The following is a 15032-nucleotide window of genomic DNA, read 5'->3' as shown; positions in this document are numbered from 1 at the left end:
ATGTGTCAAATTTGCAGATTATTTCTAACTCAGCAGTTTCTCTTTGAAGACTGTTTTTGGAGGTTTTTTTTGGAGAAGTATGGCGACTTTCAGGTTGTTTTTGCTGTATACAGACTAACCCGGCTACCCCTCTGATACCTTTTAGTGATAGGGTTTTTGCTGAAAACTCAACTTCTAGTAAATGTTTCCCATTAAAAGTGAACCCATTTCCCAATCAGTTGTTTGATGTATTGGCTGTGAGCTGTGTGTTTTGCTGATCTGGCTCGTTCTGCTCATCGGAGTTCTGTCTACTGCTTCAGTGAACTTGTCCCATTTAAAATAACTGGATTATCAGTGATTAGCTTTGGACCCAAGTGCAAAAGTCACCACTTTGAAAAACCATGGCATACTTCATGCTTTAACATCCTTATTTCCTAATAAATGTCTCAGCAGATCTCCTTTTGTGATTCTCTTTGGTTTGCAAGTTTTAATTTTATGTATCTGATTGTAATTACTGTTTTTCTTTCTGCTATGAATTACTTTTCTCTAGCCTACTAATTGAACTTGTACTGTTCCCATTTTGATTGTGAAATGTAAAAATGTGCTCTAACTTTAATATTCTCATATTTTTCTTCTTCTGTGATTTGTTTAGCTGTACCACACTGCTTTTGGGAAGTGTTTGCTGTAACCACAGAATATACAGTATATTTTTTGAAGTGCTATGTCACATTTTTAATTTCTTATATGGCCCATAACTGTGCTATGTTAATATTGTATGGAAAAATCCCATGGTATTTAATAGGAGATGGTCACCTTTCTATAGGTGTGTTTGGACTCTATTGAACTCTATTGGTTTAATCCCTATTAAGTTCTATGCGACTTTCCCATAAGCATTCTTGGCAGACCAGTTCTTTTTAGAACAGTCACCTTAATGAGCCATGCCATCCATTCAGTCTTCCCTCTTGGTCTGTAACTTATCTGGGGATGATGCCTCCCTTCTCTTCAGATATGTGGGGAAGGAACTACTACTATTTCCTCATTTGCCTTCATTTTTATGGTGGGTGAGTATGGAGATCCGACTTCACCCCAAAGAGGAAGTGTTTGAATGCATGTACACACCATGAAATCCAATTCTGTTCACCATCCAAGTAATGGTTGATAGAATATAGCCAGGTTAAGCATCTTTGATACGAACAACATGGAAAAAAAAATCATGTAGTAAATAAGAAATACTACACTCATATTCTAACATAATAAAAAGTAAAAGTTAAGAATCTGAATAGATGTATGTTGAGCTATATAATTGCTTAAATAAATGTGGACAGATATGGTATATCCTCCTGGTTAGCAAACAGAAGTACCAAATTTAGTGTAAAGGCTGTATGTAGTTGCACATCAGCATGTTTTAATGTAAATAAATTAAAAGAACAAATGCAAAACTAGATACAATTGATTATTTAAATCAAGTTTTCCTGCTTGCTCATTTTAAATTCTTATTAAAATCTGTGGCTTAAATCTCATTTTGATTCAAATAAATCCACTCTGGGATTGAGCCAAGATTTTGCCAATATGCTTTACCTTTTTTTAATTACACATTTTCTCCCCAGTCTCTTTAAACCTCAGCATGAACATGGAATGATTTTCTTTTGCCAATAAAGTTCAATTTCCCATATTATATTATATTTGAATACTAACCTTATTTGAAAGTCTGAATCCTAACTTCAGTACTGTACTTGGGTGCATCTTACCTTTTTATTTTTGTGTAGCTGATTTAATACAATATGCCATGCTAGAAACCTGTATTTCTGAAATATCAACTGGACCTTACATTTGTGTGTGTTATGTATTGGGATAAAATATCATCTGGATATACATTTGTATGAAATATGGTCCATCAAACTTTATAATAAATATTTGTAATTTCTTAGGTCTTGTTTATACCCACAATTCTCTGACTGCCTCCTGAGTGCATCATATAAAGGCAAGTTATTTAAATGCACTGCTGTAGCACTTCAGTGAACACGCTACTACAGGAGAGTTATTCCATCAACATAGTTAATCCAGCTCCGTGAGAGGTGGTAACTATGTCTTTAGGAGAAGCCCTCCCATCAACATAGCTCTGTCTACACCAGGGGTTAGGTCTGTATAACTGTGTCACTCAGGGATGTAGATTTTTCACCCCCTGAGCAACATAGTTATACCAATATAAGTTTATAGTGTAGATTTGGCCTTAGTATGGTAGATATTTTTTGTTGATAAATTTGCAGAGTGTAAAGTCCAACAAAACCTCTGGAACTCTTCAAGGATTCTGTTTAACTTGCATGTATTTTACATAATGGTTAATGGTTAATACATTCTGCTACTTTTCCTCTTACTGCTTTGAAGTTCTTCTCAAATACAAGAAGAGGATCTTTGCACACAGTGAAAGATATCAGGCTTGCAAAAGTCTATTTTTTGAAGAAACATGAATATATTTATACTTAATGTATAAGAATTAAATGACACATTTTTATTCATTTATAAAACAGTTCTAGACAGTATGGAAAATGTATGTATTGTGTTCTTCCTCATGTTATTCTAAAGAGCTTTCTAGTGTTTCATTGTCCCCTGGTAGCATGAAGAATTTCGGATATCCTTGTAGCTATGCCCTGACAATGTAAGTATAGTTTCAGTAGTTTGAGTCCTCTAAGTCAAACTAACATTCTCTTCCTGAAGCACATAATGCCCTATTAGGAGAGGTCAAGTGGTTAATAGTATAGTCCTTTGGGGCACGCCTTGGCTTCAAAACCTTCTGCTTCTGATTTTGAATGGCTTCTGAATTATGTGCTTAAATTCAAATACATCATTTCAAGAACAGCAGGATTAGTGCACTTGCAATTTAGCGTCACTCTCAGGAATCTGAAAAATAATAGCCCGAAGGAATCTCTTGTTTCAAGGATTAGTTAAACAAAAGAATATGGTCCTTACTTTAATCTATTAGGCACTTTTATTGAATTAAACTATAGCGATTTTTTTCACCCCAAGAAGAATACAGGTTATTGTATTCTTAGAAATGCTGTATCTTACCAATGTGTTGTTTTTATTAAACATTTAAATTAAATTTATGTACTTACCATAGCATTTTCTCTAAATACTCCACTTTTGAAATGTAAGATAGCATCTTAAAGAGAAACCCACTGTGTGTTAATTATTTTAGGTTAAACAAATTTATTTGTCCTAGTCCTTTTTTAAAAAGTAAACTGTAACACACGCGCTGATAAAATTGCTATTCTCAGTTGTGTTCTTTCATTTTGTAGGAGAATGCAAAGCTGTCATGTTTCATTAATAATCTGAGATATTCCTATCATTATAAGAGGACAACATGGAGTTTTTCAAGAACCCCCTTTAATGTCTCTGTTCAGTTAGCATATCGATCTAGGACTCTAATACCATACTCATTGCCGTAGTTTGGGCCTGATCCAAAGTCCAGTGACTCCTAAGGAAAGAAAAGCCTTCCACTGACTTCAGTAGGATTTGGATCCTGGCCTATATTATGGTGGTGAAGTCAGTGGGAGTCTTTCCATTTACTTAACTGGGATTGGATTGGGTGTTATCTGAACAGTTTACAAACTGAAAACAAAAAGCAAGCAAATGTCTTATACTAAAATATATGGGTCCCACTTGTTGGTTTGGCAAAGCTGTGTGTGGTGCAGAGCCTTTGGGTGGTGCCACTTCTGCACTTTCCCCAATCCAGATACCATTTGGCTTAATTCAGAGGAGCTTTGCAGATGCTTTATATCAGCTGGTAATGGTAAGAGCCATTATACCAGCTAGGGAACAGCTGGAGAACAGCAGTCATTGAGTCATGTTCCCTTGTCTGTGACATGCCCATTACATGGGACAGGTTGCGTGGCTTAGCGACCATTACCCCACTCAGGAAGAAAGCCCTATATGGCCAGTAAATCTAGTTTTAGAGGTCTGGCCCATGTTCTTAATCACGGAGCACATTTTGCATAAAACGTATAGGAAAAATTAAATGTCCTCTCAACATTTTCTTTAAAGTCATAGTGAAATTAACACATCATGTCCATGGAAATGAAGATCATAAATACATCTCGCATTACAGCATATAAATAGTTTTGTTCAGGTTAAGCCATATATCTTTGTTTCATTGACCTTGATGGAATTGTGGGTGTTTACAATATAATGGTGTGTAAAAAATTAATTTAGAGGCTAGTGTGTTTATTGTTTGAGCACAAGGAAGAATGCAACATCACAAATCATTAGGCGAAGAATTGTATTGAAGTAGAAACCCAGTACACCTTTCTGTAAATACCACTGCAGGTACAGCATTTGACCACTGTAAAATCTTATATACTGGTTTTAAGTGAACCACAAATTGAACATCAGTGTCACCACCTAGAGACTTTTCAGTGGTATTACATAAGTTGGCTATTTTAAAGAATTTGCATGATGCATACAAGTTTATAGATTGAACTATGTCTTTGTTTTAAAAATATTCTAAACAACTTGAACAAAACTTAGACCTGGCATGAATGGATTCAGCTTCCATTGGCTTTTAGTGAGCAGTGTTCCTACATATTGAAAGGCTGAATGCAGCCATATAATTTTTTAAGTGTGTTTATTATCTACTATTTGTATTGCTTTAGGGCCTAAGAACCCTATTCATGGACTAGGACCCCTGTACAAAACAGAGTGCTGTTTAAAACAATAAGACGGTCCCTGCCCCGAAGAGCTTACAATCTAAGTATAAGGCAAGAGACAACAAATGGATACAGACTGACGGAGGAGTATGAGTAAACAATGAGACAGTATTGGTCATCAGCATAAGCGGTGGTCTTTGGCTTTTAAATACTCAGTTTTAATTTTACATCAGCTCTCTTTGTACAAAAGTACAATTAGGTGTGGTGTAACTTTCTCTTCTAGCAAAGATATGAGTTACTATTTTTGGATGAATTTCTTGTTCCTATCTATTGGATATTCTTGCTTTTGTGTATTGTAAGAACCAACATTTTTATTTAATATAATTGCATCTCAGAACTGTCCAGTGGCATAACTTAACATTCAGATCAGAATGTTTTCCTTTTTTGATAGGAACTTGAACAACTACTAATGATTGAGACAAAAAATTACAGGAAAACTATAAAATTCTACCAGAAGCTGTTGCAGAAAGAGAGAAGAAACAGAGGTAAAATTACTTCTGACATGCTAGTGAAGGGATTCATCTGAAGTCATTTCATGAGTCTTGCAACTGTATCAAAATGTGCTTTTGTGCTAAATGTATTTTACATCTTAAGGTTCTGAGGTTAAAACTATGTTGCCCAAATTGAGGGAACAGCTACAAGAAATGAAATCCAAGGTGCAATTTCTTGAGTTGGTGAAGAAGTATCTACAGGCAAGTCAACTCTGATTTCACTTTATTTTTATTTGTTTATTATACAGGTGGCTATAATTGTGTAACTGGGTGCCCAAGTCAATATACGAAATTTTGATGGTGTTAAACAAAAGTCATGATTTTATAACAAATTTAAAAGAATGACTGAAATGCAAGTACCCATTAACTAGTCTTGTTAAAAAGAATGGCTTTAAATGTGATTGTGGCTTTAAGTTGAATCGACTTCATTTTCCTCCAATTTTTCATTGTCGTCATTTTTCAGTCATGATTTCCTTTGTATTGCTTTGATTCTTCTCAACACAGATCATGTATGCAGAGCAGTGGGGAGTGGAATCATGTGCACTTCCTATAGTAGTTAACATTACAAGAACTGAAGTGTTGGATGTCAGCCCTTTGGATGTGTCGTCATTGCTCGTTTTCTATAATATGAAGAAACGCCAATATAATAATCAAAGCAGATCAAGGATTCCACAAGCTGGGACTCCTCTTGGGTTAATGGCATATCTATATTCCAGGTAGGGTGTATTCTACAAGTCCCTAATTTACAGGAGGGGAAAAAAACATAACAATTCAGTTTAAAAATACAGAATTGATACAAATCTAGCTTCCATAAATGTAGTTTGTCAGCATTACATAATACTCCTTTTCTTGTATTAACTTAACAGTACATAGAAATACTATTTCATTGCAGTCATCAGTATCCAAATGGCAAAAAAAAGAAACCAGGTGGTAATGGGCTTGGTCATGAAATATGGATCTGGTTAAATGCTAAAATAAATACATTATTTTTAAAAAAACAAAATAAAACCCCCAAAAATCCCAGTAAACCAAAACTGTTCTGTATTTACCATGAGGTTCCAGTTCTGACCATTTCCATTGGATCACAGCTTTGTGGTGGCACATGGGTACAGTGGCATCTCATGTGATCGCCATTTATTCAGTAATCTCTGTTTTGGATATAGAATCAGAAATATATAGGCTCCTCTTTAAAGGCTCAATTGATGGGTCTGACTGAGATGTGCCCATCGCAGGACCTGAGTGGGGACACAGTTGGCCTCTAACCTTTGATCCTGAGACAGCTGAGAGCAAGGCTATTCTAAGTTACCTTAGCAGCAACAGCGTGGAGGTAATGGTCCATTAACTCACAATTACTGGAGCTCAGCTAGCTGTGCCTATGTGCTCTGTGTTGGGAGGGCTGGGAGTAGCTGCCACAGAGCTGACTCCACTACTCTTGTGCCACCCGAGGATTCTCTTATGCAAAGAACATCCCCCAGGTGCCACACAGTGAAGTTTTCCACCTGCCTTGCCCAATCAGAAGGGGAGCTGAGGATCTGGCCTAGCGCTAGAAAAGTAACTATGAAATGAAAATGTTCTAAAATATCCTTTGACTTTGTTTCTGCTAAAGATACAGTGATGAGGAAATGTGACATCATAAAATAGAGAAGGCTTTGCCATACAAAAAAGGCAATGCAGCCAGACAATCCTGTCCTCCCATTCTGTGTGGTGAGGGCTACAGTAGCAGAGAGATGTGATTAGATAGGTGGAGGGGGCAATATGATTCTTCCCCTCTCACTTCTCTCTGGCACTCAGCCCGGTACTTGAATTAGGGGACTAGATTTGGATCTGAGGCCTGGTTTGCGCCTAAAAATTAGATCAAGGAAGCCACATCACTCAGGGCTGTGAAAAAAATTTTCACTTTGTGTGACGTAGTTAGATCGACCTGACCCCTGCTGTAGACACAGCAGCTAGACTGACTAGCTACCACCTCTCGCAGAGGTGGATTGACCACATTGATGGAAATACCCCTTTCACTGATGTAAGAAGCATCTATGCTACAGCAGCATAGCTGTGCCATTTTTGCCGCTGTAGTGTTTGAGCAGATGGACGGTCATGATGGTATGCAAACTAATGTCTTGGATCCTGAAAACTATCAGAAGCATCATAGTCCAATGGATATGGCACTAGACTGGGACTTGAGAAACCTGGGTTTCATTCATAGTTCCACTAACTATTTGTTTATGACCTTGGGCAAGTCACTTCATTTCTGTCTCCTTTTTCCCATCTGTAAAATGAGAATAATGGTGCATATCTCTTTTTGTGAAATGCTTTTGTGATTTATGAGTGAAAAGTGCTATATAAGAGGTAGGAACTATCACCATCTTCCTCTCCAGCACTGGATAAAATTATCGGTATGAATATCAATATATTTGCTCATTTCATCAACTTCTCTCACTGATTGTTAGCTGATTTTGGTAGCATTGTCCAGCATATTGTTTCCGGTGTTTGTTTCTAGCCATGGTGCATGTGTAATATTTTAACAAAAAAAGGAGCTAATCTTTTTAATAAAGAAAGAAATGAGAAGTTCAGGAATTTAAGTTACTGGTTCTTAACAAATAAACATATGAAGAATAAGAATATTTCAGTTGTAACTAGAGCAAGGTGGAAATTTTCCAGAACAGTTCCATAACAAACTGTTGTTTTGACAGAGGTGAAATGTTCCACATTAAAATGCTGATGAGTCCCATGCAGGATTCCACTGGAAACCTGCCTGGTTTGTTGCCAGTTCACCTGCTTGCTGCCTCTCCAGAAGCCTGACTGCATCAAACAAATAAGATCAATATTTTGAACAAGTAAATAAGATCTCTCTCAGTATTAATTAGAATAGCAGCTGTTTTTAATTGTTCAAAAACACAAGATGGATAATATTACATAATTAAATTTAAAAATAGGAATGTTGAAATTGAGATGATGAATTTGGAAATTTTCTAAACTAATTGTTTTGACTTTTCAAAATTAAACGTTTGGAATTCTCATTCCAGGGGAAGTTCCAAATTTTCTTTTTTATTCCAAAATGGAACCATTTTTTTTAACTTCAGAGTTTTCCATGGAATGGGAATTCAGACTTTCAACATGCTCTAGTAGTAAGTTTTTTTGTTGCTATGCTATAATACAAGAACTGTATTATTGCTTGTCTGAAGTTTTTTTCTTGTATCCCACAGAAATGCATTTTTAGAAGGTTATGTACAGCAGTTCCTCTACACATTTCGTTATTTCTGCACACAAGAAGAATTGCTAAAGTTTCTTCTTGATAGAATCAGCAGCACTTTATCCAGGTACAGTAACTTTCTGTGAACAAAACTATTAAAGTACTAGAGACTTTCCTACCCAATGTGTAAGAAGTATTTCTAAAAAGAAGCACCTAATTGAGATGAATTTTAGATTACTTTTTTAAAAAGATTTTCTTGTGATTAAAGGAATGTCTGCACTACATGCGCTACGTGCACAGCTACAGCACAGCAGCTACGCTACTATAGTGTAAATACTTTCTACATCAACAGAAGCAGTTTTTCCATCAGTATAGTAAATCCATCCCCTCCAGAGATGGTAACTAGGTCAATGAAAAAAATCTTGCATCAACCAAGCTGCATCTGCAATGTGGGATAGGTCAACCTAACTACATTGCACAGAGCACAGAAATTTTCATAGCTCTGTGTGATTTAGGTAGTTTGACCTAAGTGTTAGGTATAGACCAGACCTAAGAGTGGAACACAGTGAAAATAGAATACGTTCTGTATTGGACAATATGCTCTCTTCCTGCTTCCACTCTGGACTATTATTGACTTCAGTGGGCATTTTACCTCTGTAAGTAGCTGAGTATTGGGCCATTTTTATAAATGAAACTTTTGTTTCTCTAGAGGTATAAATGCCAGAGAAAGGGAGACTTCGTGTGTGTGGTGGTGTTTGGGTTTTTGTTGTTGTTTTTGGTTTTGTTTTTTTTAAGTAATACAGCTAGCAGCAAATACTTGTACTTTTCTCAACCTCCTTTTTAAGATTAGACTAATATGACAATTTCAGTGCACTCATTGCCTTTCTCCTGTTACTAGTGCAAATGTGGATCCCACCTCCCTGCTTACCAAAATATACAACCGCAGTTTCTACATTCTGCAGGCTTGGATTGAAGACTGTTACAGTGTAGACTTTACAATAAAAACTGATCTTTTGTGCACACTACAAGACTTCGTTTCTTCCAAGGTAACTCGTTATTTTGGTAGAAGCTTTAAGTAAAATGTCAATTAAATTAAATGTAGTTATGGTATATGAGAGAACAGTATTATTAGGACCCATGTTATTCTAAGTAAAATTAGTGTGAAAAAATTATGCCTAGTGACGCTTTTTTGTTATAAAATAAACAAGTTAAAAAACAGGTGTGAATTTTCTTATAAATAAAAATATAAATGCTCTTTACTTCATTATTAATCTCGTGATGAAAAATCCATAGAATTTCTTACTAAAACTACTTTTCATTTAGATCGCTCCATTAAATGGCTATGGTGAACATTTGCTGGCATTGCTTGAAAATGTTACTGGCAGGAAATGTGGCAATGCTTTCCAGTGCTATGTCTTGAAGGAGGAGGAAGAGGATGATACAAAATCTTTACACTCATTGTGCAAAAAGCTCTCTGAAGATGTATCCCAAAAGGCATGTCGTTTTTTAATTTACTTTATATAGAGTGCTGTCTTGTATATTTCTCTTGCAAAAATAAAGGAATATTGAATGTAATGCTTTAGGCCCTAATTCAGCAAAGCTTTTATATATGTGCTTAAGTCCCATTGACTTAAAGCTTAGCATGTGCTTAAGTGATTTGCTGAATTCAGGGGTGAACTTAAGAACATGCTCATTAGCTTAATAAATACAGAGCTTGTTTTAGGCCAGCGAGGTCCCCCTTCTCCCATTAAGCTGATTCAGTAATAATTTGCTGTAGTCATACTAATTTTAGAGGCAGTAAAATGTTTACTTCTGTTCCATTTTGTCTCATAATTGCTGAAAGAATATTTTCCCTTAAGAAAGTTGCTACTATTGTAAATAACCTATATAAAAAAAATTAAAATGAACAAGAGAAAGTGCTTTTTGCCTATGGAATTTCAAAACTTGTAACTTTACTGCACCTTCCTGTTACACTACTGACTTACATAAATCAGAGTTAGAGGACATCAGCTCGTACAAAGTAACCTCAGAGTCCTGAGAATCCAATAGACTTTGCTTGAAAAAAGAAGGCTTCCTCACAAGAAAGAGTCCAAAGTGCTTCATAGATCAAATGTGCTAGTTGGATAACAGGATCCCGACCACGATGAGTTTACAGAATAATGTTACTACCCTTATGCAAAAATCCTAATGAATTTAATAGGGGTTAAATCAACAGAGCTCTATGGAAATGACACTAAATGGTCTAATAGCAAAGATGGTGCATGAAAAAAAGAGGAAGGGAGACTTGGATAAAGTGGGAAAAGAAGTGGATCTTTTGGTTGTACTGGGAGGAGGAAAAGAAATGGAAATGTACAAGGCTACAGAGCAGGCAGTTATAGTTGTCAAGTCATTATGTAACTAGAGACTGAACTAATATCATGGCAATGAAGTTCATGATGAAGGGAAAGAACTCAAGATACCAAAAGTGGGCGGGGAGCAAAAAAAATGCATAAGAGACAAAAAAGGGAAAGCAGGAGTTTAGGATGAGGGTGAGGACAGCAACACAGAAACAAGAAAAATACTGTTGACAGTGACATGGTGAAGATCTATCCATGCAGTCCATTTTAAACATAAGGGACATACAGTATGTCTAAAGGTCCAAAACTGTAAGTGGGTACAGCTCCATGAAGGCCACTGGAGATGTACGCCCTGACACAAGGTTTGATTTGGACCGTTTTGAGGTGAAGATGCCAGAGGCACAAATTCACAGCTAGTTAGTGAGAAGTCTGGATGCAGGCATAATTTGGAAGTTATCCATGCAGAGGAGAGAACTCAACCTATGAGAATGAATAATGTTTCTCAGAATGTATAGAGGGAGAAAAGGAGGAAGTGAAAGATTGAGTCCTAGTGGAGACACAAAGTGTGTGAATGAAGAAGAAATGAGAGTTCCCAAAAGCAATGCAGAAGCTGAATCCATCATAGGACAAAATAAACCTCCGTGTGTGGGTGTGTGTGTGTGTCTCTTTAACTTTTTTAGGCTACCTAAAAATAAATAAATAAGTCTATAGGTTTAGTTTTCTTGTTTATGTACCTACTTTGTCAAAGCTCTGTGCATGCACACTAAAGAATTAGGTTTGTTTATATTACTGGCTGTTAAATGTCACAGCAGGCCCTAACATAAATTAGGCATTCTCTCCTCTCTCCAACCAATAGCTTGGCAGCCTGGACAGCATGTGGTAAGGGACAGAGGTTATTATTTAAAAAAAAAAAAAAAATCAAAGTCTATGGAATGTATTCTCCTTTACCAGTTTTCAGTGTTATGGTAGCCTAAATCTGGGTCTTAAATTCATTCCATTTCTCCTTAAATGAATTAAGTTCAAGAGAAGAATTCTATAGTCTAAAAGACCAGAAAAATTATTTAGTACAAATTACAGCTAATTTTAAATTACATCGTTACCTTATCACTGGCAACAGTAGCCCTGTATAAGTTGGTCAATCATGTGATGCATTTCTTGGAATGTCAAATGTTTATATCCTCGGGCACTGAAGTGGTAGGGTAGCAAAGATATTTTAGGGAACAAATAGCATGAACATTTCATAGCAGTAATTTAGTGTGAAACTTTTGTGGACAAAATTATGTGCTTTTTATAGTCAAGCAATAGCTGTACTGAATACACTAGGCATACTATATTTAACCACTGTAAATCTTAGCATGATGCAGCAATGTTCCTCTTTAGATTTTATTTTCTGGATAAGACTTGCAATGAATCACCCAATCCAGGCAAAAACAGTAAGAAAGATGAATATCAATATAAACTATTGAACTGTAGAGAGCACTAAGACATTTTATAAATAGGCTTTAAGAATGTGCTAGTTTAAATAATGCTCTGATAGTTTTTAAAAAATACAGCTTCATTGAATTCTAGCAACTTAGTGCATAGAACTGATTGGCTGGACATGTTATATTAGCCAACCAAAGCAAAAGGAAGAAACCAGTTTAATGTAACTTTTATGGGACTAACCTTGAAGACCAACTACAAAAGCTTTTGGGTTCACATAGGTCTCTTTTGTATAATACTCAAGCCTGGCCTAAGCTACAAAGTTTGGTTGATCTGAGCTACCTTGTATTGACCTAGTTTTGCATGTGTTTACACTTAAATTCATCTCCCACCAATGTAAATGCCCCATTATGGCAATGCAGTATCACCTTCTTCCTGAGTCATGTTGAACCGTGGTTTATGTACTGAGGTAAACACAGCGCAAGTGTAAACACTGCCTTACCTATGTTGACCCCAACAGTCCTCCAGCAGCTGCCCCCCAATACCTGACACTGACTGCTCTGTTCACAGTTGTGAATTCCACTGTCTAGGGATCAGGGAGATCAGAAGCTCCACCTTCCCACCCTCTTTAATCCCCCTCACGTTTTTTAAATGCCTCTTCCTGATTGCCCGGCTTGGCAAGCACACCTAGCAGCTCTCCATTTTTGTGTGCAACTGCCCAGCCGAACATGCCAGCTATTTGCTCCAGACGTGCTCCAGCCTGGAGTTGACAGGAGATACTGAATCTTCTGGGATTGTGGAGAGAAGAGGCTGTGGGGGTGCGCAGCTTCGGCCCAGACATGGAAATGTGGACATCTATGAGCAGATTGCACAGGGGATGCAGAAGAAAGGGTATGACCGAGATCAGCAGCAGTGCTGTGTGAAAGTGAAGGAAATGCAGCAGGCATATCAGAAGACCAGGGAGGCCAACAATTGATCCAGTGTCAAGCCACAGACCTGCTGCTTTTACAAAGAACTGCATGCCATACTTGGCGGAGACCCCACCACCATGCCACACGCCACACACCACTGTAAATACTTCCAGCTTGGACCTGTTTGAGACTCTGTTACAGTCCAGTCAGCCCTGGCAGTCTAGCATGAGTGAGCTCAATGCAGGGGAAGGAACCTTGGGTAAGTGTGTAAATGTATTTCCTATTACATTGATTGTGCCCCCAACTGAGCAGGACACAGCTGTTGATTTTTCTAGGGATGGCAGCCCTACGTCTTCCTCTGCAATAGGACACCTTCCCATGCCAGTCAGCGATAACTTCGTCAGGCACCATTGCAGTAAGCAGGCTAGCAGCATACAGGCCCGGGCAGCTTCGGGATGCCAGCAGCAGCTGTGCTCTCTGTGCCTTTGTCACCCTCAGGAATGAGATCTCAGCTAAAATCACCACCGCCTGTGGAAAATGGTGTCTGCATTCATGGCCCTTGCCCTGTAGTCATGCAACTCATGGTTTCGTGCAACCAAGCAATTCCCTCCTCATTTCCCTCACTCCTGGCTGGCCATACTCAACAGGGCTGGTGCTGTGAGTGGTACCGTACACAAGCACTCCCAAGAAGAAGTGTCAGTAAGCAGGGCTTGTTTAAAACTTATGGGGAGCAAGGGAAGGGAGTTCTGAACCTTCACTTTCGCTTTCTGTTGTTACTATATGACAATGTGTGTTTTATCTGTAGTTGCTCCATTGCGGCATTGCAGGGTGCCCTCTCCATAGCCATGGAACACCTGAGCCAGATAACGAGGAGAAAGAAGAGGACTCAGGACAACATGTTCAATGAGATCCAAGTCAGGGCTGCATCAGACTGTGAGCAGAGGGCCTGAAGGGTGAATATTGCAGACTATACGAAGAAGGAAAGAGCAGACAGGAGAAAGTCCCAGCAGGAAAAGGTGTGGGAGATGCAGCAGGACATAATGGGGCTTCTCCAGCAGCAAACAGATGCCGCAGACTCTTTGGGACCTACAAGTTCAACAATCACAGGCCCACCTCCTTTTGCATTTCATGGAGAACTCCATTATAGTACTTCCCTACAGCCCCTCAACATTCCATGTGGCATCAGGGTTGAGTCCCTACCCCTACCACTCCACACATTAAGGACAACCACAGCTTCACATACGCTGACCTCTGAGTGCCAAGGTTGCTGTATGTATAGCTAAAATAACATTAATGTTCTTTTCCCTTTTTAAGCTCTGTTCCATACATTTATTAAGTGTTTAATGTATCTGCTTTTAATGTGCACAGAATTTTTTTTGTAGTGTTTTCCTTACTCAATAAAATTCTATTGTCTGGAAGATAATTAATCTTTATTAGTTCCCAACACATGCTGCAGAATGCCTATCGGTACTGAAAGCACCAACTGACTTGTTGCATAATGTGAGAGAACTCATAGGATCAGTGACAATCACAGTGTAATAATCATACATGTACAGCAAGCACCAAAAAATTAACAGGTGCTGTATTCATAGATGTACACCAAGCACCACACAATTCCTAATAGGCCTCAAAACAGTGAGGCCAGGAGAGCACAGTATACCACAATAGATTACTGTGGCTCAACTTGTTAAAGTGCTCTTTCAAAGCCTCCCTGAGCCGTATAGTTCGGCCTTGATCTCTTCTAATAACCCTTGTCTCTAGCTGTTCTCACTCAGCAAACTAGCCCCTAGTTTCAACTTCCCCACTTGGCCTCACAGTTATGCAGGGCACAGCAGGCAGCTATAATTTTGGGGATTTTTTTTCACTGAGATCCCATCTTGTGAGTAAACAACACCAGGGTCCCTTCAGTCGACCAAACGTACATTCAACTGTCATTCTGCACCTGCTGAGCCTGTAGAATATTTCCTTGGTGCTGTCGAGGTGACCAGCATACAGCTTCATGA

The 15032-nt window shown here is 38.0% G+C and overlaps 1 protein-coding gene across 1 annotated transcript in view; it reads left to right on the top strand.

Annotated features, from left to right (window-relative positions):
- Positions 1–15032, top strand: part of KNDC1 (kinase non-catalytic C-lobe domain containing 1) — a 105502-nt gene that overhangs the window by 80433 nt on the left and 10037 nt on the right. Inside the window, exons 18-23 of the mRNA XM_067552911.1 lie at positions 5074–5167; positions 5277–5374; positions 5678–5889; positions 8374–8487; positions 9259–9406; positions 9684–9854. Coding sequence (XP_067409012.1) covers positions 5074–5167; positions 5277–5374; positions 5678–5889; positions 8374–8487; positions 9259–9406; positions 9684–9854 — 837 coding nt within the window. The remainder of the gene's footprint in view (positions 1–5073; positions 5168–5276; positions 5375–5677; positions 5890–8373; positions 8488–9258; positions 9407–9683; positions 9855–15032) is intronic.

This window comes from Emydura macquarii, unplaced genomic scaffold, assembly GCF_026122565.2.
Source record: "Emydura macquarii macquarii isolate MOO-44397 ecotype Brisbane River unplaced genomic scaffold, CSIRO-AGI_Emac_v2 contig_1390, whole genome shotgun sequence".
Lineage (NCBI taxonomy): Eukaryota > Metazoa > Chordata > Testudines > Chelidae > Emydura > Emydura macquarii.
Note: the sequence above shows the minus strand (reverse complement) of the source record. Positions and strands in the feature narration are given on the sequence as shown.